This window comes from Columba livia, chromosome 19, assembly GCF_036013475.1.
Source record: "Columba livia isolate bColLiv1 breed racing homer chromosome 19, bColLiv1.pat.W.v2, whole genome shotgun sequence".
NCBI lineage: Eukaryota > Metazoa > Chordata > Aves > Columbiformes > Columbidae > Columba > Columba livia.
The window spans coordinates 3,096,460-3,122,327 of record NC_088620.1 but is presented as its reverse complement, the minus strand read 5'-3'; the positions used below and the strand labels follow the sequence as shown (position 1 = coordinate 3,122,327).

The window sequence follows — 25,868 nt, the reverse complement described above, 5'->3', positions numbered from 1 at the left end:
AATAATTATTAGAGATGGGTGAATCTGTTCAGAAGCAGTGAGACCCATCCTTAACCTAACTTGAGATTCAAAGGCATAGCTCAAAACACTCTTACAAGTTCCTCCTTTACGTAACGAAAGCTGTTCTAAGTTCATAAACACCCTTAAAATGTGGAGGCTCCATCCTCCAGGCTTGTCCCTCCCTCTCATCCCACATCTTTGCTCCTGAGTAGGGAATGTCTAAATACACTGGTGACTTTATTTGTGGCAGACGTGCTTGAATTAGGGAATCCAGAGTAGAAACATAAAGTAATTTGCTGCACCAGCTCTGATCACAGGGACTAAAAGGGAGGGAGCGAAGAGCAAGTGGAATTAGTTTCCTTTTTACTCTCATTTAAATACAAATGACTTCTAGCAGACGTGTTTGATAGGAGCCCAGAAAATATAAATCACTTTGCACTGCATTAATATCACACCACTGAAATTTGGTTTATATCCACTCGCCCTTGTATTTTTTTTCCACTGAATAATTTTCATTTCATTCTGAACTACAAGTGCAGCATCTTCTCCCCTCCCTCTGCATGAGGAGGGAGGCTGTGAATAAGGCAGCTGCTCCAACAGCCTTGAATTCACTGTAGCCCTATAATTACCACCCGCCTTATCGAATATACAGCAATAAAATCCTTGGGCTGAATTTTTGGGTGGTTTAAAACAGGAGATGTGCTGCTTTGCATCCCCAAGCATCTGCATCCCTCTTGCTCCATCTGCTCATTTTGTTCTGGAGGGATGGAGACTCAGATTGCTGGGTGGGAAACCTTTTGGGGAGTGGAGCAGGTACAAGGAGATGGTGATTTATAAGATGGGGAAAAAACCCCAAGAACTAAGCTGGTTGAATTTTGGCCATGTCCATCCTGAAAGGGATTGAGGAGGGAGCAGGTGTATTGGGAAAGGGCCCAGCTTTAGGACCAAGGTAATAATAATAAAACAATAAAAGACGAGTTCAGCAGTATTTATTATTAATTATGGTAATTTAATTGTTTTTTCTCTCCAGTTTGTGATTTTAACATGTATGCCATTCCACACCCAGTCCAGCAGCGTGCGCTTGTTTAATCAGTATGTGTGTGAGGGAGAAAAATTGCATGGACAAATCCTTCCTTCACTACAAGGAGCCCAGCTTGGAAATCTTTTAAGAGTAGCAAAATACTGATTTTCAGTAACCGGTTTGGTATCCTCTTTTTTTGCTTCTAATTATCCAGCTTGAAATAAGTGAAAAGTAACGATAACACAGAACGATAGACTGAGCTGGGATCACACCACACAAACTAAATAGAGACCATCAACTTAATTTAAACCTTGTTGAGTTAGACTTGATAAAACCCCCTCTGTTTTTTCTTGGGTTTGCTAAATTTGCTGTTTTTCATGAGTACGTCTGCATATAGTCAAAAAAGAGAGTTTCTAAGGTTTCCTTCTCCAGTGCGTTGTGGGGTAACCCAATTTGCAGCTGAAACAGTCAAAATTCATTTATCTTTTCTTTTTATAAGGTATTAATATTACACTAATCAATGCAATTGTTTGTATCCCAGATAATATGAATCACATGTTTCTCTTGCGATCATCACCACCCAGGAATTGAGATAAGCTTTCCAGGTCGTTATTTCAGCAACACAAGTGGTCTTCCCAAGTCCTTAAGTAATTAAATAGGGTGAAGTTAAATAGGGCACGGTGCCAACAGATCCTGAATTGTGGGGCTGTCAGAACCCGCGGCCACTAGAGATCCCAAAGCTGACAGCACAGCCTCTGGCTGCTCAGTTGCACGAAAGGGCTGGCAAAATAAAAATGGGGAGGAAAAAAAAATGTAAAAAACAAAATATTTGGTGTTTTCAGAGAAGCGTGACCTGTTAAATACAACGATAGTTTTGGCGAGCGGCTGCTTGTCATGGTCCCCGCAGCCAGGGCCAAGCTGGGGTGCACTTGCCTTGGATGTTTTCAAACCTTGCTCATAAAATCAATAGTTAGATGTGAATAAGTGGGTCTTATTTTTAGAGCTAATAGGCCTCTGCCATTAGCGCAGGGTAATAGATCTCCCCGCTCGCCCACTCTGACAGACCCTGGGGAGTGTGTGGAGGGACCGAAATCCAGACCATTTATTTTGGGTGCCTGGAAAATAATCTGAATTTAGATGCCTTTCCCTCAGTATCCCTGAAAAATATAGGTCGGCGTGCATTTGCAGTGCTATATAAATTCTTCGCAACGTTACACGGTGCTGTATGCATGATTAACAATAGCAATAAGCAGCAGAAAATTTTGCTTAAAAATTAAATTGAGGAGAGGAGTGTGTGGGGCTACCTGCAGGGAGGTGGCACACGCTCCTCTCCACTGGCTCTGAATTTAGCCTCCCGTAGCTAAAGAAAAACTAGCTGGAGTATTTTAAAGTTATTTTTTTAATTAATTAAAGGAAAGTATGCCAGCAGGGTTTATTAAATGGAGCTGCAGAACGAGGAAGGTTTAGCAGGACTAATTTTAGTAGCTTGAAGTTGATTGTAAAGTTTTCTAGCTGCTGTTTTCATGTTCTCCTGGTTAATGAGCCCCAAATACGAGAAAGCAAGATTGTGAGATGATGGATTTGGGACAGGAAATGGCAAGTGATATTTTAGGCTTTCTGTGTTTGTTACACAGAAAGCAAGGTTTTCTCTTCCTTCCTTTAGCAGGTGATTGGTAACAATAGTGGACCGCAGGTCCAAAAAAATAAGATGAAAACTATGGGTATTTTTTTGGTAACTTGACAGAAGCCAAAACAGCGTTTTCAGGGAACAAGCTCTAAGCCATTAGTTTTCTTTTAGGCACAGGGTAATGGAGCTTAACGTGCTGCCAGATTTAGGCCCCAGCCGTCTCTGTCTTTTCTCTGTCAGAATTAATCACAGTCCCCCATTAGGGGAAGCTGAGTGCATCTGTCAGATCTCATAAGCCCGCTGCTTTGTCGCTGCTGCAAAACAGTGTCTGAAATTACTTGTTTAGCACAGAGTTCACAGAGATGAAGAAAGATTTGTAAATATGTGGGGCAGCTTAATAGGCTTGAGCGGCGTAAAATAACTGCTCAGAGCAGGGGCTCTGCTGCTGTTATTCCTTAAATATTTAACAGTACAGGTCTTGCAATGGGTGTGTGCATTTGGTGGGAGCCAGCCTGCCCTGCTCCTGCATTGGGAGCTGAGCGAAGGGACCAGCAAAAATCAGTGGGAAAAGAGATTTCAGGTTTTGGGAAGCAAAGATGAGGAGTTTTTCTGCTGGTGTTTCAGAAGACTGCAAAGTCCAATGGGTGGCCTCATCTTTGAAAGTCTTTGTGGTGCTTGAAAGGACTTGCGATACTTTTTATTAAGAGATTCCTTTCCTCAGATGGGAGGTGTTGTCTGGGCATGGGAATTACCATCCAGGCCTGCCCAAGCATTATGAAGGAAAACAAATGAAGAATTAGGAGCCAAGAATAAACCTGCTGTTGTCCTTTCCATGGCAAATGAGAACAGGAGATTTTGGGGGTGGTTTGTGTGCAACAGGCTCCATTGCATGTTCATCTGCTGCGAGCTCAGCCCATGATGCCACTAACTGCTCTTCATTTTGTTTCGTTTCAGGGGACACCTGGCAAACCGGGTCCAAGGGGGCAACGCGGTCCAACAGTAAGGATCCATTTTGTCATTCTCTTGCCTTCTGAAAGCTCGTTAAGACTGGGGGAAAGCGGGATCTGATTTACATCCTCACTGGGTGGGATCTTACCGTTCACAGTTTAAGCTGAGCAGAGGAGACACAATGATTTGGGGCTGTGGCTCACCAGTGAACATGGTTTAAAGTCACCAGACCTTTGGTGGCCGTGACAAAGGCTCCTGTCATCCCTTGCTGCTGGTGGGATGGGTTGTTGACCTGGTGCAGCTCAGGCTCTGAGCAGCCTGATCTGAGTGAAGACGTCCCTGTTCATGGCAGGGCTTGGACTGGATGAGCTTTGTAGGTCCCTTCCAACCCAAACCATTCTGTGATTCTCTTGGGTGCTTTGCTTGATCACAACATAGAGCTGTGGGTAGCAAAAGGGCTAAAATGGCATATTCTATGTCTTTTTAAGGGTCCACGTGGGGAAAGAGGCCCTAGGGGAAGCACCGGGAAGCCTGGCCCAAAGGTAAGGATTTGGGGAGACTATTGGAATTGTGTCCTAAAAAGCGTAGGTGTAAGAGACTGTCTGGTTCATTGCCTTCCATTTCCCTTCTCTCCTTTCTCTGTTATATTTTGAAAGCTGAGCCCCCCTGAGCTCCATTGCCCATCCAAACAGCTCATAACCCAACCAGAAAGTATATGCACAGGTCCTAAAAATGCATTGGCCCACATTTCAGCAGGACATCAAGTACATGCACGAATTAAGGGCCATTGCAACCAGAAGGGGAAGGAGCACCCCACATCAGGGACCAGCACAAGCCTACAATCCACTAACGCTTCCCCAAAACCATAATTTTTGGTGTTTAAGTGGCATTTGAACCACCTTAGAGGTCCCAAACTGTGCCGTGGGTGAAGGGACATATATTGCTCCAGAACCTTGCGCCTTGCCAAGCCGCTTTGCACACCAACCTGTGGTTGATCACTGGGCAAAATAAGTATGTTTTTGATACCAGCCATTCCAGAGGCACACACAGCTCCAGAACCTGCCGCAGAGACTGATTAAGTGACCATCAATCGCCGGGCATGATGGAAGCAAAGCTTTTGTAGCGAGACGTTGTCACCACCGTGCTGCCGGCTTTAAAAATAAATGTCTCGGCTTTGTGTTGGCATGAATTTTTGATAAATACCTTGTCTTTGTGGCGGCATTTATCTCTCAGAGGGAGGCCGTTATCTGGTGGAAATATCCTGAGCCTACTGACGTTATCTTTCCTGTATTTTTATTAAGCAACGTGGGGGGAACAGGCAGCTGCTTGTTTGTCACTGGATGCTACTCCTGGTACAGAATTATTAACAGAGAGGGGCCGGGGGAGCTGGTGGGGTGGGGTTGTCACTGTGGGCTTGGTGCCATTTGCAGTCTTTGTGCAAAGCAGCTACAGTGGTGATACATGTATTTTTAATGATGTTTTGTTTTGTTTCTTCCTAAAAGGGCAACTCTGGTGGTGATGGCCCCCCTGGTCCTCCTGGCGAAAGGGTAAGGCAGGACGCGATCCAGGCACATTAGTTTAACACAGCAGATGAGGCAGGTTTGCAGGGCTGAGAGGTTTTTTGGGGTCAGCATCCCACCAAGGACCTTAAGCAGAGAGGGTTGGGCAGCTTGTGGGAGCCAGGATGCAGCTGAGCATATCTCGGTCAGAGAAAAGGGAAAATCTGTTTGGAAATCCAAGGTGAAACGTGCTTTCATGGAGAGGTCTTGGAATTGACCTACAGCCTTTCCAAGGAAGGCTCGAAAGGCACTTTGAGTGTCCTGCATGAGCATCGCTCCATGGGAGGTGGGAAAAGCCACCCCTGGGTGTTGTGCAGAGCTCTGGTTTTCTGGGGGAGCCGGTCCTCCAGGACCTTGTGTTGCTTTCTCCAGATTCCATCACACCAGGTGGAAAACACTGAAGCAACGGGACTTTCCTGGTGGTAGCCTAAATTTATGCCTTTTTTTTTTTTTTTTCTCCTGGCTTTTGTTTTGTTTGTAGATTTTCTACAAAATTGCCCAGGGAGGAAATACTTGAAATTGGTCCCTGCTTTGCATCATCTGTGGGTTGTGACCATGGGGATGAGGGGGAAGCTGCGCTCTGAAGAGCATCAGCTGCATGGCAGCTCTGGCCCCAAAGCCACTGGGCTCTCTCATCCTTTTCATTCTTGCAGGAGCTGGTAGCTCCCAGGTGCCCTCACTTGAGCTGCGATGGGAAAAAAGACCTGTTTTTCATAGCCCTGGGAGAAAAAGGCACAAAGCAATTGATAGCCTGTCCGTGATTACGGTGCTTTTTGCCACTGGACAGGCCACTCAATTAACCATGCCCTGTGGCTCTTATTTTTATGTGCTTTTCTTTTTTCCCAAGGGATGGCCCCTGTGCAGCTGCATCTCGCACTTTGGGGCATTTTTGGGAGGTAGAAGTAGCTGGCTTTCCATACCTTTGTGCTCATCTGCTGTTCACACAGTGCTAGTATTTCAGAGTAAATTCTTATAGGTTCTCTAACGGTTTTTTCTGGCTTGTTTTGGATCCCAGGGACCACCAGGGCCTCAAGGACCAACTGGGTTTCCTGGACCAAAAGGCCCCCCTGTAAGTAACTCTCTTTCTAGAACATGCAAAGAAATACATCAAGTCTTTTCCATCCAGCTGTGATTGCCCGTGCCAGCTCAGTCTTAGCTGCTTCCCTGACAAGCAGTGACGTACCCAATAAAAGGCATTACTGAGACATCATGATAATAACCAAACGCTTTGAGATTTTAAATAGCTGAGTAAATTGTGGCTGATTATAAATGTTCATTTCCTAATGACTCAATGTCGTTAGGATCTTTCATGGTTGCTCTGCTCTTTATTTTCCCTCTATATACTGGGAGGACAGCACAACCAAGTAACAATTCTGTCTTTGCAATTATCATACACTGGTGGGGGATCTCAGAAACCCTTTTTGGAGTGATTTCCTTCCCTGTGGTGCACAGCTCGCTTCCACTCTGGACCTGTAAGATAAATCCTTCTTTGGGAGATGTGTGGGAAAGGTTCTGAGCACCCCAATTTCACTGTAAAATGGATGGGGACTAATGCAACGGCGCAAGCAGGTTTGATTCCATCCTTCTCAGTTTTACTGCAGAGCGCTTGGCCATGTTCCTTCTCACTCTGGTTTTCTGCCGTAGGGTCCTCCTGGGAAGGATGGATTGCCTGGTCACCCCGGACAGAGAGGAGAAACCGTAAGTAGCCAAAAACCTTGGGCAGATCATTAGTCCTGAGTCTTGTCTTGCCGGTTGGTTTTTCTAAACCTTTCTGTGCAGCTGGGGAGATGTGGCCATACGTTTGGTTTCCCCGGAGGTCTATGTCTCTGCAGCTGCATGGGATGGTCTATGGGAAGCAACCCTCTTCTGAGCAGGACAGGTCGGGCTAATGATGGTTTATGTGACGGTTGCGCACCAGCTCCTCTCTCTCTGTCCCTTTAGTAGATTGTGAAGGTCAACATGTGCATCATACACGGAGAAAATATGGGTGGAGAGATGCGGTGATGCTGGTGAGCGGCATCAGAGGCGGTTGGGTGGTGGGAGCTGCAGAAGCAGCTCCTGGCGAAGTGGGAGGACGTTGGTTGGGGCTGAGCCAGGCTCAGCACCAGTGCTTGGTGTAGCACATGGTTTTGTGAGGTGGAGCAGCAGCTGGGGGGTGATTTCTCAGCAGCCCTTTGGAATAAGCTCTATACCCCAAGGACTCGCCAAAGCTCTTGTGCCTTTGGCTCTCTGGAGCATCGGGGTAAAGTCTCCACTTCTGTTCCCACTCCATCCTTTGGAGATGCGCAGGTTTTATATCCATCTATTCCAGAGATAACTTTAGGGCTGAGATAGCAGAAATTTCTCATGCAAGATGGGCTCCTTCCTTTGCAAGCTCGGCTTTCTGCGCCCAGCTACCTTAGCTCAGAGGCAGTTCTATTTTTTTCTGGAACCTGCAATGGGGAGAAATAGATGTTTTCCATTTCTTGATGCGCTGCATGGCAAACGCCAAGATCTGTTGCACAGCAGAGAAGAGTTACAGCCCGGTTTTGGCAGCGCTTGTTTTGAGAGGAAGGCAATTCCTGTCCAAGATGAGGGTTGCAATGGTTTTCCTCTAGTTTTTCTGTCCGCACTGGTTACTGCAGCACACTCGTGTCAACCACTGCCTTAGCACCCAAATAAGGGCTTCTCTGCTGACGCTGCCTTTTAGCCAAAGCTGCGCACAAGGGTCTCACCAAGATTCGCTTAAGCCCCGTCCAGCAATAATCCCTTTGCTGCAACCCCCAGAGCAGCTCCTGGCTCTTTGGGGACCTCGCTGTGTTGTCCCCCGACTGCTTTGTCCGCGTTAAAAGGTTTTGTTGCACAGATGTAATCATTGTTTCTCACCAAAGCAGAGCGATGAGGCATGTGGAAGGTATGATACCTTGGCTGTCGTGCGTCTCTGGTGGGCTGTTTTCTGCAAAAATGACCCTTCTGCCATGTGTTCCTCTGCATGCAGTAATTAGTATCTTTCTGTTTGGAGTTTTTTTGGGGGTGTTTATTCTTTTTCTTTGGCTGTTTACAGTCCAGCTCAGTCACTGTTGTGGGTGTGTCCCTTTCCCCAACACCGCATGCTGCATGTTAGCAGATAGACTCTTTGTTCTGTGTTTATTTTACAGGAAAAAAGGAAAACGAAAAGAACAAACTTCCTCCACTCAGCTTTGCATTTTTCTGCCCTGCCTTTCCTAGCAAATGAGCATTAAAAAGGCTTTGCACATTATGCGTTTTTTTTCCCCTCAACTCATCGCACAACAATTTAATTAACTTGCCTGGCATTTGCTAAGCAAAGCGATGCAAATCCCGCATAGTGCAACACCAGATATTCGTTTAGGCTCCGTAAGACTGACTTTAAGGCAATGGTTGTGCTATTTTTAAACACACAATATTCAGGTCAGGATTAACTTGAAGATGAAGAGAAGTGTTTTCACCTGCCAGTCATTACTGTGACATTTAGTCTTCATTTGCTGAGTTTCCTGTAACGTCCAGAACACCTACATTCAAATTAGAAGTAGTAGTAAAAACGTTAATTTCATCTTCTGTTATCAGCTTGGAATAAAGCACCGATCCCCAAGTCTGCGTAGTAGCAGAAGTCCCTTTTTTGTCCCCTTTCCTTACACAGTGACAAAAAAAGCAAGGAGATAAACATAAAAACAAATTAAATACTATTTCCACATGGGCAGCCTTACCAGTGCTCTCTGCACCTTCATGCAAGAAAACCTAGACTTGAAATCCGTGTGTCAAATACTTCCCTTTGTTTTACTTTTCATTCAGTAGCAAATAGGCACATTGGAAGTATGTTGAAATATTTGGCTGTGTTAGATTTGCAAAGATTGGATTTAAAAAACAGGAAAAATTCTAAAAGCTCTGTTCCAAAGGGTCAGGCAGGATATAAGGAACCCCCTTTCTTCAGGTTAATAAGAGAAGTCCTGCACAGAACTGGCTGAAATATTTTTCTATGATAAGAGCATAAATCGTTCACTCATTTCACAAAGATGTTCTGCCATCTCCCCATCAATGACAGGATATTTATTGTGGTCCACAGACAGCTATAGAATAGCATTGAGTAGTTTTTTTAGCATGAGACATTACTGTTGGTTTGGGATTTATCCGATCCTCTTTTGTGGCAACAAGAAAATAGCCTGTGTGCCCTAAATGACATTTCTCAAGCTTGTCAGCGTGCTATAGTAAAAACGATAATTAATGTGCTTTTTAAAGACCGGCTTAGGAGAGCTAAACAATTGCAGTGGTGATACTTTGTAATTGTCACTCTTCAGAACATCATTAGAAGGAGCTGTCATGGAGACTTTGCTACTCATCAGCGTTTGGAGAGAAACGCAGTTGTGATTTCTTTCAGCAGGTGTCGATGAAGGAAATAAAGCTGGTGGGTCCTGGGATGCAGGCTGGTGCTTCCACAGCCCAAAGTGGAGGGTGGTCACCCAGCCTCCGAGCTCCTGGGAGCTAAGCCTAAACCAGAGCTAAGCCTAAACCACTGCCAGAACAGGGAGCAGGAGAAGCGAAATGGTTATTAAGAATTACTCTGACTTTTTAATAGCCATTTTCCTCTGTAGGTGTTAGGAGAGTAGAAAAATTATACATATGTATATATGGCCAGTCCTTCAGCCAAGCCATAGTTACTCCATCAAAAGAGCAGAGCTGAGCTTTGAGAATCTCTTTTTCTTCCTCTGTTTCATCCCTGTATAAATGTACAAATACACATTTTCCGCTTTCTCTTTGATTTCTGGTTTCTTTTTCCTTTGGGTGTCCATCTGTTCCTGGTCAGTGGTTTCACCCGAGGAGGAGCAGTCGGGTGGCCGCCTGGGACTCTCGCTGGAGCTCTCCTTGGCACAAGTGTCATCTCTTTCTCTTTTCCTTTCCTCCATCAGGGTTTCCAAGGCAAGACTGGCCCTCCAGGACCCCCTGGTGTCGTAGGTCCTCAGGTAAGAAATGAAAGAAATAAATGTTCGTGCTTGTTCCAGCCCTTGGCAGCTCATCTTCACCAGTATGGCACAGCTGGCTCTCACAGCTCTGATAGTTAAGCTGGAGCTTAACCACCGGTTATACAGCTCAGAGACTCCTCTTCCAGGGAAAGCAAAGCCATGTCAAAGCAAACTTGGTGGCTTTGTTGAAATTCCTGACCAGGCTGTGAAATACCCCAACGGGTCCCAGCCCATCTCATTGAGGCATTGGGACGGTATTTAGACAATGTGCCTGAAAGTTGCTGTAAATAAGGTGGCTCCTGTGAACAGAGCAGAACTGCCTTGGTGTAAAATTGGTGCAGAGTGAGAGAGAAACCAGCTACACACAGTCTGACCTAAAGACCTTAAGTGACCAGAGAGTTGAAGGTGATCTCAAGGGGCTGTTCAGGGCAGTACGAACGTGATGCACGGGTGCTCTGATGTGCCGTTATGTTGAAATGTGTCCCTCTTTAATATAAAGTACTGCCAGATTCTGTCAGAGTTGGGTCGTTTTTCGTTTAGTTACAAAGAACTCTGTGCAATCTAGAAATAGGAACTGCACGAGCAGAATTTGTACCCATGAAGTACAGACGTGCAAGGCTTGTGCATCACTTTTGTAGGCAGAGTCCTGGACTGAGCAGGACTGGCTATGAGCTGAGTCTTCTATCCTGAACTGCTGGGGAAGTTGCTCTTTAATTGCAAAGTAATTAATTTGTCCTCTTTAATGATAGTGTAAAGTCCCTTATTTGAAAATTCCCTGATTAGGGGCAATTCCCTGGCTGTGTCTTTCTTCTCAAGTGCTAATTAGGTTCTATGGCAATTTTATTTGTCTCTGCTGGTCGTCGTTAGCGTGATCTGTGGTTGCTGAGCGATGGCATTGTTATTGTTCTGCTCACGCTAAGTGGCACTGTGCAGCGTGGCATGGATTACAGCCACTGTCCCAGTGGACACCAACGTGCAGGGATGTTATAGTCTTGTGCACATGGCTCCTGTCCCCCAAAATGGGCCACTTGGGAAACTTATGCACTGGGCTTTACGTTACACTCGTCACCATTAGTGCCCATGTACGGCACAGAGGCAGTCAGTAGTTGCTGTGTAGTATAAGCCTAATCCATTTTTTATGCCCTCTATAAGGAAGAATCAGTATGATTGTAGAGTAATTAGGAAGTTTTCAATTATAAAGAAAACCCTAAGTGTAATTATTGTAGTAATATTATCTCATATATGTGAATGCTTTCGTTCCAGAGGTTCCCAGTGTCTCTAGCCTGTCAAGTGCAATGTTGGCCACATCCAAAACAAGGTCCCTTTAGATGCCACAGGAAGCATCTCTGCATGGTTTCCTGGTGACACTGCAGGGGACAGCTGAGGGAAAGGAGCATCTTCCATCCCATTGCAACCTGAAGGAATCTGAAGGAGGTTCTTAGGGACATGGTTTAGTGACAGTGTTAGGTTAGCAGTTGGACTCAATGATGTTGAGTGACTCTTTCAACCAAAATAATGATTCTATGAATAAACTATTGTCCTGAACCTCTTCTGTATTTGTTTGCTCTGCTGATATCCACCACCTTCTCCTTGATCTCTCTTTCTTCAGGGTCCAACTGGTGAGACTGGGCCAATGGGTGAGAGGGGACATCCAGGCCCTCCGGGTCCCCCAGGTGAACAAGGTCTTCCTGGCCTCACTGGAAAAGAAGGGACCAAGGTAGGGACCAGCAGCCCCCTCGTTTCAAGCCCGGATGCCCACCTCTCTCCCAGAGATGGAGGGGGATGATTTAGAAAAGAAAGTATGTTTTCTGTAGTGCCTCATCACAGCTTGAGCCCAGCGGGAGAAGCTGGGTCTCTATGGAGCCTGCAGATCCTCAGCTATTTCTCACTGTTTTTGCAGGGAGACCCTGGTCCTGCTGGCCTCCCAGGGAAGGATGGTCCCCCGGGCTTGCGAGGCTTCCCAGGAGAGAGAGGGCTCCCTGGCCCCATTGTGAGTACAGGCTGCTCGGTCCTTCCACCAGGAAGGATGCCCAGGTGATGCAGCACCCAGCTCTAAAAAATGACTTTATTTCTCTCCTTGCAGGGTGCTACAGGGCTGAAAGGCAACGAAGGTCCCCCAGGCCCCCCCGGTCCAGCTGTGAGTATCCTTGCCCTTACACACGCCACCTAAGGCGTTTACAAGCTTGGCAAAGCCAAAACGGAGGGTTAGTCACAGCTCGGTGCTTTATCTGTTATTTCCTTTGCGCTAACTAACAATTTGCTGGGTATTGCTTTATTTTACAAGACACGCATGTAATAGCTCAGGCGTTTTGTGGTGTCAGCTGTGAACATATGTGAGGGAACTGGAATGATTCAGGACATGGAGAATTTGGCTTCTAAGTCACCTGGTTTCCCTCTGAAAGTTGTCCCCACTTGAGGTTTGTGCTCAGTGCAGCCCTCCTGGAAGAAAACATTCATCATCCAACCCTCCCTGCTGCATTGGTCTTGAAGTGGCTCATGCTCTTGTTCCAAGCAGATAATGTGCCCCCAGGAACTGAGCTCCCTGCACCATCCAGAGGAGAACCCAGCCCTTTCATGGATTTTAATTAAAAAAAAGATCTGCAGGACCCCTTAGGCTGATGGTACCCATGTCAGTCACCCAGTCAGATGTGCTCACTTAAGGATGATGCATTTGCAACATCCTACTGCTGGATTTTTTTCTGGCTGTATATAGATGAAGCATGATGCTTCAGTTAATGATTCCTTCCTTCTTCTCCGAACAGGGCTCCCCCGGTGAGCGTGGTCCTGCAGGATCAGCCGGCCCCATCGGCTTGCCAGGGCGACCTGGCCCCCAGGGGCCTCCAGGACCCGCAGGTGAAAAGGGAGCCCCAGTAAGTACCAGTATAAAGATTAACAGCTGTGGGTTAAATAGAAATGTGTGTAGTAGGAAGCCAAGCATGGAGACAGTCCCTGGAGTAGGTGTATGAAAGATCTGGGAAAAAAAAATTGAATTAGAAAGAAATTTTCTCTTCTTGGGTGCATCAAACCACTGAACGCTAGCTGCTCAACTGCCCCGTTTGTGACATCCATGCTATCAAAAATGGATGTGATCCCAGGGACCAAAATGTCTTCAGGCAATGAGAAGGGATGAGGAATGAACAGGTGAAATGACAGCTTGTGTGACCTCCTAGTGACAAACCGCCAAAGGACAGGCCTCTGGCAGAGCACAGAGCCAACCCCATCCCCACTTCCAAGGATGCATCGGCAGCAGCAACTTCCCTGAGCCCAAAGAAATCCTGACCCTCGCTCTGCCCCACGGAGGGGCAGCACACGAAGGTGCTGGGGAGCTTCTGGCTCCATTTCCCGGGATGCTGCTGCAGCATCCATGTTCCCAGGGGGATGCGGGTGCCATGGAAGTCTCTGCTCCCCGCAGGAGTGTGGCTGAGTGCTGCCATATGGTCCCTCTCCAGAGCCGTCACCAGCCAGCCCGCGCACGCTCGCGTGTCTTTCGCTCCCCAGGCGGGCGCGTGAAACGTCACGTGCGGGCAGGGGCGAGTGGGCTGGGGTGGCTATTTCTGTCGCTGAAGCGCACAGCGCTGTGACAGTCCCCAGGAAAGGACTCTGTGCCTCTAATTCACGCTCAAATGGTTTCACAGGGACTTTAGGGTTGCTTACTGCAAACTTAAACTCAGCTTCAGATCCAGCAAAATGAGCAAATGCTGGTATTGGTGATTTCAGACTAGATAACAACAATCAATCACTGTAAGTGTTCTCATCAAAAGTATTTATCAGCCACTGCATTCTGCGTTTGCTGGCTTATTAGAAACTCCAGCAGCTAGTCCAGAGGCAAGAATTTCCTGGTGAATCAGCTTTATGAACACCTGTCCTGCCAAGTGCCTATATGATGTATCAGTAGATAGATGAATAGGCAATTCATGTGGCATCTAATTATTCAGAAGAGAGCACCCAGGATTCCGATGCAATTAAATTATGTACGAGGAAACTGAAAAATATTTACTGTTCAATTCCTATAAACAAATTCAATTGAAGGCTCCAGGTCTGAGGAATACAAGTAGATGTTTAAGTTGGAGGCTGGCAGAGATTGCTTTATTCACTTCAAGTGTTTTTCTTTGTCCAAAAGCTCGGGAGGGAGCGCAGGGTCCCCTGAGGAACCCCCATTAGTTGGGGATCAGCCGGGGAGGGAGCACTGGGGCAGCCAGGACCAGCATCAGTAAAAACTGCCTTGTGGGAATAAAAATTAGTTGAGGTCTTGTTTGTCATCTAGAGATGGCAGAGGGTTCAGATTAAATCAGATTATATTACTATAACAGTGAAATTGCAGCTGTGATCTGAGTATTCGCCATTTAGATTTGTTTGTTCTTCCTTTATCTCTCAAGATAGAAATTTTGTCTTGTTTCAGACAGCGAGCACAGACAGCCGGATGAATTATCAGCTGGAAACCGGTATTGCTGTACATGCCCATATAGTCAGGGGTCATTAGCAGATGAATAAAACATTAATGGGATGTAATGGATCAATTGGAGGGTGGAGGAGAGCTCTGTGTGACCTGCTTGTTCTGCTTCCAGGGCGAGAAGGGTCCCCAGGGACCAGCTGGCCGGGATGGCATCCAGGGCCCGGTGGGACTCCCAGGTCCAGCAGGTCCCGTTGGTCCCCCCGGAGAGGATGGAGACAAGGTGGGAGCAGCTCCCTGCTGCATGGGGGCACTGGGGAGGAACCGGGCAACATGTCCCATTGCCACCACGCTGCTTCCACCGCATTGGGTTGGATGTGGTCTTAATACAGGGATATTTTATGAGTCTGGCAATCCCGTGAGATGAGCAGCAGGCAAACTGGGCTGTGTGTGCTCTGCCAGCCAAACCGCTCGCTCAAGTCCAGTTAGCGTCCCCCAAACCTCCCCCAAAGCCTGTAGTGGGTGCCTGGCTGTTCCAAATTCATTATCTCTCCCCACTCTCATTAAGCCCCTCTGGACTGGAGCATTCTTAAAAAACAGTAGCTGGCATGAACCACTCATTGCTGCTAGTGAGTTGTGCAAAATTATGCTTCTTGCATCACATGGTAGCTGAGGAAAGTTTTAGGTTGTAAAAAGGTTTGGTTACACTTGGAATAGCCAATTCTCTGGCCTTTTCCAGAAGATGCTGGGGTGTTTCTGTGGGAATTGGCATCTTTGGGATGAGGATGCAGACACACAGGACTATTGCTTCGGTGTTGATATGGATGTGGTCACCAAGTGAACTGATTGTGCCTTTGTACCCGGCAGGGCGAGATCGGGGAGCCCGGCCAGAAGGGCAGCAAGGGCGACAAAGGGGAGCAGGTGAGTGGGTTGGATATGGTCAGAGCTGCTTCCCTGGAGGAGCACGGCTGTGTTGTGTGACTTGCTGGAAACAGAAAACAATCATTTGAATTTCTTTGTATCATTGCTTTGTCTTCTCCTTTGCTTCATCAATACCCACAAGATGTAAAAAAGAGCAAGCACCTGAAGTGTGTTTTTCCTCCAGCTTCCAGGAACACGCTGAGATGTTTCTGTGTCACCCATGTACTGTGTAAACATCTGTAAAATATTACAGTCCTTGCCATTAAAGTTGGCTATCTGGCTGGAGTTCTCCTAGTTGCTTCTAGCACACTGAAGCAGCATTTTTGTGCTGCTCAGGACATGAGGAAGGTAAATCACACATCAGTATCTAGATGGATATGGCATGATATGGCTTTGCTGGAACAAAAGCACATTTAGATGTTTCTGCTGTGCCCTTGGCACCAGGGCTGAGGGACACTGGTGTGTCCAGGGACACTTGACCCTCTTCTCCATCTCTATTTGGGGAATTAATGTATGATTAATGGGGGCTGTGTTGAAGGGCATCAGTTCTTGTAGATGTGTTTTCTTACTCTCTGCTCCTAACAGTGATGTTGCACTTCTATTTTGTGACAGGGTCCACCAGGTCCTACCGGCCCACAGGGTCCGATCGGTCAGCCTGGCCCAGCGGTGAGTATTGTCCCCTGGTAGCAGAAATCCCATCTCTTACCATAAAACCTCCTGGGAAGCACTGCAAGGGTTGGCAGCTTCTGCCTGGCGCTGCTGATGCCCAGTACGTGTTCAGGCCATTGCTGTTGGCTGCAGCGGGAGGTGGTGGGGATGGAGCTTTGTGTCTATCCCGGGTCTTCGCTGAGCTGCGTTAAACTCTTTCCTTGTAGGGTGCGGATGGAGAGCCAGGTCCCAGAGGACAGCAAGGCCTCTTTGGTCAGAAGGGTGATGAAGGACCCCGAGGTTTTCCTGGTCCTCCTGGCCCTGTGGGCTTGCAGGTAATTTGCAGTATTGAGGGAGGGTAATGAGGGCTGGGGTTCCACCTGAGATGTTCACAGCTACAACTCATCCCTCCCACCTCCACAGGGCTTGCCTGGACCGCCGGGTGAGAAGGGCGAAACGGGTGACGTTGGGCAAATGGTAAGATGATCTCGTACTACTTTTTTCATCATCACTGACATAGGCATTGCTCCAAGAAATCTCTCTTAAACTTGTCTCCTATTTCTCTCAGGGCCCACCAGGCCCACCTGGACCCAGAGGTCCATCTGGACCACCAGGAGCAGATGGTCCACAGGGTCCTCCCGGTGGAATAGGAAATCCTGGAGCAGTAGGAGAGAAGGTAAAGCATCCAGACAAACGTGATTGAAGCCTGCAGAAGTTTACTGCAACACTCATGCAGGGGCTTTGCTACATCAGCAGCAAATTCAGCAACCTGTAGAAATGTAACGTTCATCCTCTTTTCCCCTCTGCAGGGTGAACCTGGTGAATCTGGTGAGCCTGGTCTTCCCGGCGAGGTTGGCCTCCCGGTGAGTATGCTACAGGGTGGCTTTGCTCTGATGGAGAAGAGCTTTTCTTCAGTGGTGTCCCCTGAGGAGCTGGTTGAAGGGGTCTCAGGGAGGAATGGGTGTGGATGGGGCTGCAGAGACTCAAGCATGTCCTTGGTTTGGGTATCGGGTGACACATCACCATGTTACTGGGTATTTATAGTAAACCGTTTAGTCACCGAATATGGGCTACCCACGACTGAACAACATGAACACCATTTAATCTTTGTGGGAAGGGACTGATAAATCACATCCTCGTGTTTTGAGATACAAATAGAGCTTCTTTCTCCAAACTGATGAAAGGATAATTAGAGATCGGTAAGTTGTGTTCCTGGATAATAGAGACACCCTTTTTCCTTTACAGGGTCCTAAAGGTGAAAGAGGTGAAAAGGGTGAAGCGGGTCCCTCTGGTGCTGCTGGCCCACCAGGACCCAAAGGTCCACCAGGCGATGATGGTCCCAAAGGCAGCCCTGTAAGTATCCCCCCTCCCCAAGTGCTGCTTCCTTGTCTTGCCCAGCAGAGATTTTTCAATGTAAAAATATTTTCCAGAGATTTTTGTGGAAATTTGAAATAGTTTACCAGTCCCCTTCTTTAGGGTGCTAATGAGGAAAGACCCAGCTGTACCAGACCTTCCACCTTGAGTTATCAGTCCTTTTTGCAGGCCATCAGAAAACTGACCCCTATGGAGAAGACTTGCAGTGGGCTTTACTTTGCACTTGAGCTCAGGGCATTGCCGAGGTCCTCTGCACCAGAGCAATGCTTCCAAAATACCATAGGGGAGATTTATGTGAATTTGGGAGTTGTACCTCTAGGGTCAGATCCCTGCTGATGCTAATTGCCGTAGCTCTCTTGAAGCTAGTAGAGCTATACTGATTTATAACAGATGACAATGGTATTTATCTTCCCGGTTTCTTTGATGCTTGCTGGCTGAAGAAATTTGTTATGCGATAAGCAAAGATGGCATGAAACAGCAGAGGAGGCAGGGGAGTTACTCATCTCTCTTAACAGATGGGTTTTTGGGATATCGCATTATTGGTTGAAGCCTGTTGTCTGAACACTGGTCTCAGAATCATTTGAAGTGCACAATGGACATTGTACAGAGAAGAATAGTGAAGAGCTTTAGTTATTAAATGCTTTGAGATGATCTTCATGTGAAAATTGTTACACATCATGTAGTAAGCAAAGTCTTGTAATCTGCACATTCCCAGAGCTGCAAGGATTTCATTGTTGCTTCTCTGATGTATTTATGAAAAACTAGATGAAATTGCCAGCGTTGACACTGGAGCTTTGCACAGTCAGGATGCAGAGCTGAACTGGTGGCTGTGACAGGAGGAAGTTACTGAAGATGCAGAGATGTGGTCTTGGGATTGTGTCTGAGGGTCGGGAATTGGGGTTTTTCTCCGCAAGGTGACTCCTCGTGTTGTCATTGGGGTGGCAGGCACTAATGCTCGGCAGTTCTGCAGATGCGCTATCTCTGACATGGGAATACCCTTCTTTCTTTGCAGGGTCCAGTTGGTTTCCCTGGTGACCCTGGTCCTCCTGGAGAACCTGGTCCAGCTGTAAGTGTTTGTCTCATGGAAGGGCAGTTATGTTCCTCCTCTTGGTTTGTGTGATACAGCTGTTTGATGTTCACTCATCAGCAGCACCTCCAGCATTTACTCTTCCTTTACTTGGGAAAGAGTGGGAAGTCCCACCATAAGGCTGTTCGTCTGACCATACCACCATCTTTGGGGCAGTATCTATACAAATGCTGCTATGCACAGTGTTTGACACAGAACATTTGCAGTTGCCAATGTTCTCAACAGGAGGTAGGAAAGGATGGTGCCTAGTGACATGAAGACCAGTTGAACCACACCTGCTGATGCTCTGCTCAACTCTATTTGTGCCCTAAATACACCTTCTTGTTCCTTTCTACTTCCTTGTTTAGGGGCAAGATGGTCCCCCTGGTGACAAAGGTGATGATGGCGAACCTGGACAGACTGTAAGTAACTGGATGGATGAGATCTGTTCCCTGTCAGTCCCCATGGTTTCTGTGAGCAAGTCCAAGGACCTTTGCCACATGAGAACATCCAGCATCTTATTTCCACCAGCTTCTGCTGTGCTGGTCCCCTGATGCCTGTCCCTCCTGTCCCTGTCAGCCTGGTTGCCACCATCCATCCAGACTGCTCAACAATCCATCCTGAAAGCGAAAATTAACTTATGGAAACCCAAAATCTAGTCTTTCATTTTAATTTGGCTGTGCCTTATGGTATTGCATGGTGGGAAGGGATAAAACAAGATACCACCTGCACCCCGAGGAGGTGTTGGGAGTTGTGCTTGGTCGCCCACACCTCGGCTTAGCACAAGCTCTAGATCTCAACTTGAGTTTTATACGCTTGCTCCTCCTTCCCATGTCTGTGGTGCAGTTATGGCTTTTTCTCCTCCCCTCTCCATTTAGGGTTCCCCTGGTCCCACGGGAGAGCCAGGCCCCTCCGGACCCCCGGGAAAAAGGGTAAGCTGGTTGTTTATGAGTATTTTTCCAAAAGTATTTGTATTGACTTTGTGAAACTAATGTTATTACTAGGTCTACAGTAAATGCAAGGCAGTGGCATGTAAAATAATAATAACAATAAATGGATGCATCATCCGCAGTCACTGGAAACTGATGGGAAGTCATCAACCGAATCCCATAGATTTATTTTTTCTTTTAGATTTTAACATGCAAAATAAAATACAAGTCTGAGGTGCTCCTGCTCTTCCTGCCTTGCTGGCAGAACTCAGGGATTCATTTAGCGAGAAGCTAATTTTAAAAGCTTTTCAGAGATACTTGTCTCCTTTTTGCCTTCTTCCCTGGGGCTGTAGCATCATTTTGCTGATTCCAATGGACCATTTCAGATGAGCGTGATCTAATTATGTTTTGCATCTCCTTTGTGCTTTCTCTAGGGCCCTCCTGGTCCAGCTGGTCCCGAAGGAAGGCAAGGAGAGAAAGGAGCCAAGGTAAGAGCTGAATGGATTTCACTTCTACTACATCCTTTATATGCCGAAAGAAACACCCTCTGACAATGCTGGTGTTTAAAGACAGTGATTTAATTTTGCTGTGCATCACAACAAATTAGCCTGAATTTGGGGCCACTGACCTCAACTCTCAGCTTATGTTTCATCTTTTAACAAACTCAGTGGAGATAATTAGGGCTTGGTAAGGTCATGGGAATGTTTTTCTTGTTTTGAAATGTCAAAGTGCCGTATTTGGCAATTAAATATGTTGTGAATAATGCGGTGTACACAGCCCTACATCCTTTCCCAGGGCAAACACGGCACTATCGGACCATGATTGTTTTGGTAGGAGTGATGGGGAAACACAGAGGGGTTTGAAATTATAGATCCAATTGTTGCGGCAGCCGCAGGAACGCTGATGGCGGAGGGTGCCCTCTGCTCACCAAACCCAGGAAAGCTTTCTGCTCCAGAAACCTCACAGCCAAAGGGCTTTTCCTGCTGGAAATCAGCAGAAATAGGGAAGGCTGAAAAGTTGAGGGAGTTTTGAGACTTGTCCTCGGTGCGTAAGGGGTGGGAAGATCAACAAACAGAAAGTTTTGCAAACTTTAAATGGGATCGTATTCATTCTGTGACATCCTGACAGCAGCCACTGTGTATTGAGAAGATTGTTTCAAATTCCAGTTCAATTTCAATTCAGTTTAAATTAAGCCATTCTGCCTCTTGCATCCAGGGTGAAGCTGGGTTGGAAGGGCCTCCTGGGAAGACTGGCCCCATCGGTCCCCAAGGGGCTCCCGGGAAGCCCGGCCCCGATGGCCTCCGAGGAATTCCTGGTCCAGTGGTGAGTAAAACTGAGCAAAGGCTGAGAAAGCTGCTGGGCACGGTTGTTCCTGGTGCTTTACCATCATTCCTCTGCCTCGGGAGGTGCCTTTCTCCCACTGTGATGTTCTGCCTGTGCTTAAGTGACTGAGAGCGGATAAAGCATCTTTAGCAGAAATAATGTACAGTAAATACCATCTCCCAGCGTGTTTTATTTGAGTCTTGGTTCTGCTCACCCTCTCACCATGGGTGAGAATTTCCATGACTACCAAAGTCCCTTTTCCAGTGGAAATCTGAGCATGAAAGGAACATAAATGTTTTTGCCTTTACCATCTGTGAGAAGCCAGGGAGAATGTCCCTTGGCACAGGGACGAGATGAGGACGGGTGAATAATCAGAATAATCCCTGCTGGGAGCTCTGGTGTTGTGAATGATTGTTTTGAGGGAATTGTGCTGTTTTTCAGGGTGAACAAGGTCTCCCGGGATCCCCTGGACCAGATGGTCCTCCAGGCCCAATGGTATGTCCAGACCATCAAATTCCATAACGTTTTGAGATGGGTGATTCTATATTACATGAATTAATTCTTTCTTTTGTTTTTCCCCTCTCTCCCAAAGGGCCCACCGGGTTTGCCTGGTCTTAAAGGAGACTCTGGTCCTAAAGGGGAGAAGGTGAGAACATCGCATGCAATCTCACTGCATGACCTGATGTCTATTGCTGGGTGTGGGGAAAAAAGATGTCATTGTAGAGGGGTCCTGCAGCTGGTGGGATGATGCTGACGAGTGCCACCAGCCGCCTATGTGCACTCTCATACCCTGGAAGCATCAGACAGATGTTTAAAGGAGAGATGGAGAGTTGTGAGCGTGCCCCAGGGGATGGTTGTGCTGTGGGTGAGCATGCGTGTTTGCACATCTGGATCCAAGGCTGGTTCCCCATCCCCGTATCACCAGCACTGATGTTGATGATGAGGTGACACGGAGGAGCTGAAACTCTGCCTTCCTCTCCATCAGCCCAGGGCAGCTCTGAACACAGACGTGTTAGCAGAGGGCACAGGGAGGTGCAGACACCTGCCTGGCTTCAAGGCACCATTCTCTGTCTTGTAGAAATGTATGTAATAAATGTTAGCGCACAAAATGAGCAGGCACTCCAGTTTTCTATGTTTGTAGCATTTTCTGTCGCAAAAAGCTGGTGCTTTGCTCTGCTCCGCCACTGCCAGGTGTCAAGGACAGCTACAAACTCCCACCACCTTGCTTAGATGTTTGGGGTTGTATCTAGAAATGTCTTTGGTGTTCGGTTGCCTCTGGCAAGAGATCGTAAATAACATCTGCTGTTTTCCCCTAGGGTCATCCAGGTTTAATTGGTCTTATCGGGCCACCAGGAGAGCAGGGAGAAAAGGGTGACAGAGGCCTCCCCGGCCCCCAGGGCTCAGCAGGACCCAAAGGAGAGCAGGTAAATATTCCATAAGGCCTTAATTAAATGTGCTTTTGAGCTGTGGTGTTTGCTGACTTTCAGCAGGTACAGCATAGCAGAGATGGTCAACCTCAGCAGGAGAATATTCCTGATTTTTGAGGAATATTTTCTATGTTAATGTAATTTATTCTACATGTGAAGTGTAGAGGTGCTCCAAAATAATCCATTTTTAGTGGAAAGCAGATTCTCAAAGATCATATGAAGAGAGTTGAATAGACTTGTAGGTATGGTAACATTAGATGTGCACCTAGAGAACTGATTTTTAAAACCGTGTGCCTAAACGAGATACAAGATTCTCCGATCATGCTCTTGTCTGGATCATACACATGCTTAAAACCAGGTAAAGCCCCAGGTTTGAACGGAGTCCTCCAAAACCAGGTGGTCAGATGTCAGTTGTGCAGTTATAGCCCAGCATTGCTCCATGCAAATCGATGTTATTCTGCTTTTATTTTTCAGGGTATCACAGGTCCTTCTGGACCCATTGGACCTCCAGGGCCACCAGGATTACCGGTATGTGACAAGTAATTATCTTTTAATTCCTTGGGAGCTACAAACATCCCCTCAGCTCTCCCAGACACCCAGCTCGGAGGATGCTGATTGGGGGGAGGCTTTCCCAGCTGAACCCGTAAAAATCACTGGGATGAGTTACAGGAGTGCTTGGAGGTGACATGTGGGCAGAGGGGACAGGGCATGAGGCACAGAAAGGAGCCCACCCTCTTTCTCTCTCCTTTTCTTTTGGAAAGCCTGAAGCTTTGGGTGACCAGCATCTCTTGTTGCTGGGTGTCCTTAAGTGAGGATCAGCCCCACGTTATGGGAATCACACAGCAGCATTTCCAGCCCCTGTCCAGGCGGGATTGTGGAGTTCTGACACAGATCGGTCTGACACAAACGCTTTTTGTGTCTTGGCAAATAAAAGCAGCACCGAACTCAAGTGGATGTGAAAAGTGGAAACAGAAAGGCAGTGAATTAAAAAGAAAAACCACCACCACCTTGTATAACACTGCTGTTCCTCTCTGTAAGGAGAGACCGATTGCTCTGCTAGGAAACGTACTGACTCCTTGCTGTATTTTTCTTTATACAGGGTCCACCTGGTCCCAAAGGTGCTAAAGGATCATCAGTGAGTATAGACATTGTTAAACAGAGAGGCTGAGGAGCTCTTATTAAGTGTGTAACCTGCTGCGACTTCTCCTCGTCAGTGGCATTAAGGCAATTAGCCAAAGATGACTGTACAAAATGTGGCCTTTTCAGGCTGGCTAAGCTGAGAAATTATAATTGGGGAAGGTTCCTGTCGCACTCACTGTACTTCAGTGAACATCAGTGCAGCAAAGATCATAAGGAGGAATCCAGTGCGTAGTCCTTGGGAGAAAACCCGCTGCTGTAAAGTGGTGGGAATGAAAAATAACCCGCGAAGCAGGAGGTGGTGAGCTGAAAAGTGAAGAATTCAGTGAGAAATGCGACGCTGAAGCAAGCTTCATGTACAGCTCGCTATGCAGGCAGCTAAAAATTCTCTTGGGCGACTTCCCGAAGTCTTTTTCCCATGCAGAATTCAATGTTTTGTTATATTTAAGTTTTAGTTGATTTATAAAACTGTTGAATTGACTTGGAGAGTTAACGTTTTCATGCATTGCAAGGTTCTTCTTTTTCCATAGGAAGCATAAGCAAAATTGGACTGTTTAACCCCAAGCATTTGATCTTTTTCTCTTACTTAGGCATCTAAAATAACCAAAATAAGCATTTTCTTGGGGAGGGGGTGTGAGGAGACTCCTCTTCTGTGCCTGAAGGGACATGAAGAAAGTTTTGCCATGAGACACTATTAAAATAAATAAAGTTTGGGATGTGATATAATTGACAAGTGTTTTTTCCTGAGTGACTCATATGTTTTTCCTTTGTTTTTCCACCCAGGGTCCAACAGGTCCAAAGGGTGAATCGGGTCTTCCTGGGCCCCCAGGACCTCCTGTAAGTAGAACCTGTTACATGAAGTGTGAAATGAGGTTCAGATTTAATGGGTGCTGTAATGTGAGGGACAAGGAGGTTTCTGGAGAAAGATTCAGCATATTGGGAGTCTTGGGAGTTTATTAGAATTTCTTAGAGATGCTGGGGAAGAAAGCAGGGTGTGAAGGGGGAAATCATTAATGGGAAGATGAAGCCAGTGTTCAAGCCTGGTGGTTCTCATCGTTTCCATCATGGGTGTTTTACGTGTCTGTGATGCTGCTGTTCCTCAGCGAATCTCCTCTGTCTCTTCCCAACCACCAACACAATCAGAAGTTGTATCTTCTTTCCCCACAACTCAGGGTCCTCCTGGAGAAGTCATCCAGCCGCTGCCCATCCAGGCTTCCAAAAGGACCAGGAGAAACATCGACGCCAGCCAGCTGGTGGATGACGGAAATGCCGACAACTACATGGACTACGCAGACGGCATGGAGGAAATTTTCGGGTCGCTGAATTCCTTGAAACTGGAAATTGAGCAAATGAAGCATCCGTTGGGCACTCAGCACAACCCAGCGCGTACCTGCAAGGATCTGCAGCTGTGTCACCCTGATTTCCCAGACGGTGTGTCCTGGGGCGGGGGGTGCAGGGAAAACACTGGGGGTTTCCCAGCTCCACACGGTGAATACCAGCAAGGGTAGGAACAGAAGGAGTTTGGGGAGTCTCTGGTGCCCCATGAGGGACGCGGATGACAGAGAAGGAATATGTGGAGAAGAGTTGGACTAGATGATTTCGGTTGGAAGGGACCTACAACAATGTTCCATTCTATTTTAAAAATGGGGATATATGATGAAACATAGCTGTTCTTGTAAGTTGCCACATTATGTGGAGTCAGAACATAACTGGTTTTCAGAAAAAAATACATGTATATAGTAACTTATGGTGGAGAGATGAAACATCCCTGGTAAAGTGGCTGCCGAAGTGCCCGTCGTTCTTCCCTCAGAGTGCTGATTCTTCCTTCCCTTCTCTTCCCTGTTGTGCATCCAGGTGAATACTGGGTTGATCCAAACCAAGGATGCTCCAGGGACTCTTTCAAAGTTTACTGTAACTTCACAGCTGGTGGAGAGACTTGCATCTTCCCCGATAAGAAATCTGAAGGAGTAAGTCCACGTAACTTTTTTTCCCCCACTCTATATCATGGTGATAAGAGATTGTTTCCTAATATGAATATTCATAGACAGTCATTTTCAGGAGAATTGAACAATAGCAAGTAAGGATTAAAGATCCGGAACATTTCTTTGTTACGCAACGTTGCCTTCTGAAATAATAAGGAATATGTTTACAAAGAGAATTTCTTTGAGTAAGTCAGATTAAAAGTGATTTGAGACGTCTTTGATTTCCCAGGCATAATAAATGCTAAAATCTTAATTTTTTTTTTTTTTCATTTTTAACTTTGCTTTACAAAGGCAGACGTGTGTGTTGGTGCAGGAACTGCAGCTCCCATGAGCTTAATTTAACTCATTCCTTGTAAGCTGCAGTAGAATTTAAGCCGTATCCCTTTTCCGTCCATTCTCAACCCAGCAGAAACACACTGACTCGCTTTGTGTGCAGGAAAGGACAATCCCCAGACACCTGCACACAACTTGGCTGTTGCTTTTGGGGAGATTTTCAGCAGACGGGAGGGAGTTTGTGGGAGGGGGAAGGAGCAGACAGCAGCCACGCTCCGTCCTGGTGCC

The 25,868-nt window shown here is 46.8% G+C and overlaps 1 protein-coding gene across 3 annotated transcripts in view; it reads left to right on the top strand.

The window, feature by feature from the left end:
- The window catches only part of COL5A1 (collagen type V alpha 1 chain), a 137,851-nt gene that overhangs the window by 104,757 nt on the left and 7,226 nt on the right, over positions 1–25,868 (top strand). For all 3 annotated transcript variants that reach the window (XM_013370608.3, XM_021279999.2, XM_065035641.1), the window contains exons 33-63: positions 3,603–3,647; positions 4,085–4,138; positions 5,099–5,143; positions 6,171–6,224; positions 6,800–6,853; positions 10,057–10,110; positions 11,720–11,827; positions 12,011–12,100; positions 12,194–12,247; positions 12,873–12,980; positions 14,676–14,783; positions 15,368–15,421; positions 16,034–16,087; positions 16,297–16,404; positions 16,493–16,546; positions 16,638–16,745; positions 16,879–16,932; positions 17,315–17,422; positions 18,456–18,509; positions 18,878–18,931; positions 19,388–19,441; positions 19,873–19,926; positions 20,654–20,761; positions 21,203–21,256; positions 21,354–21,407; positions 22,078–22,185; positions 22,663–22,716; positions 23,288–23,323; positions 24,109–24,162; positions 24,498–24,756; positions 25,180–25,292. In XM_013370608.3, coding sequence (XP_013226062.2) covers positions 3,603–3,647; positions 4,085–4,138; positions 5,099–5,143; positions 6,171–6,224; positions 6,800–6,853; positions 10,057–10,110; positions 11,720–11,827; positions 12,011–12,100; positions 12,194–12,247; positions 12,873–12,980; positions 14,676–14,783; positions 15,368–15,421; positions 16,034–16,087; positions 16,297–16,404; positions 16,493–16,546; positions 16,638–16,745; positions 16,879–16,932; positions 17,315–17,422; positions 18,456–18,509; positions 18,878–18,931; positions 19,388–19,441; positions 19,873–19,926; positions 20,654–20,761; positions 21,203–21,256; positions 21,354–21,407; positions 22,078–22,185; positions 22,663–22,716; positions 23,288–23,323; positions 24,109–24,162; positions 24,498–24,756; positions 25,180–25,292 — 2,370 coding nt within the window. The remainder of the gene's footprint in view (positions 1–3,602; positions 3,648–4,084; positions 4,139–5,098; positions 5,144–6,170; positions 6,225–6,799; positions 6,854–10,056; positions 10,111–11,719; positions 11,828–12,010; positions 12,101–12,193; positions 12,248–12,872; positions 12,981–14,675; positions 14,784–15,367; positions 15,422–16,033; positions 16,088–16,296; positions 16,405–16,492; positions 16,547–16,637; positions 16,746–16,878; positions 16,933–17,314; positions 17,423–18,455; positions 18,510–18,877; positions 18,932–19,387; positions 19,442–19,872; positions 19,927–20,653; positions 20,762–21,202; positions 21,257–21,353; positions 21,408–22,077; positions 22,186–22,662; positions 22,717–23,287; positions 23,324–24,108; positions 24,163–24,497; positions 24,757–25,179; positions 25,293–25,868) is intronic.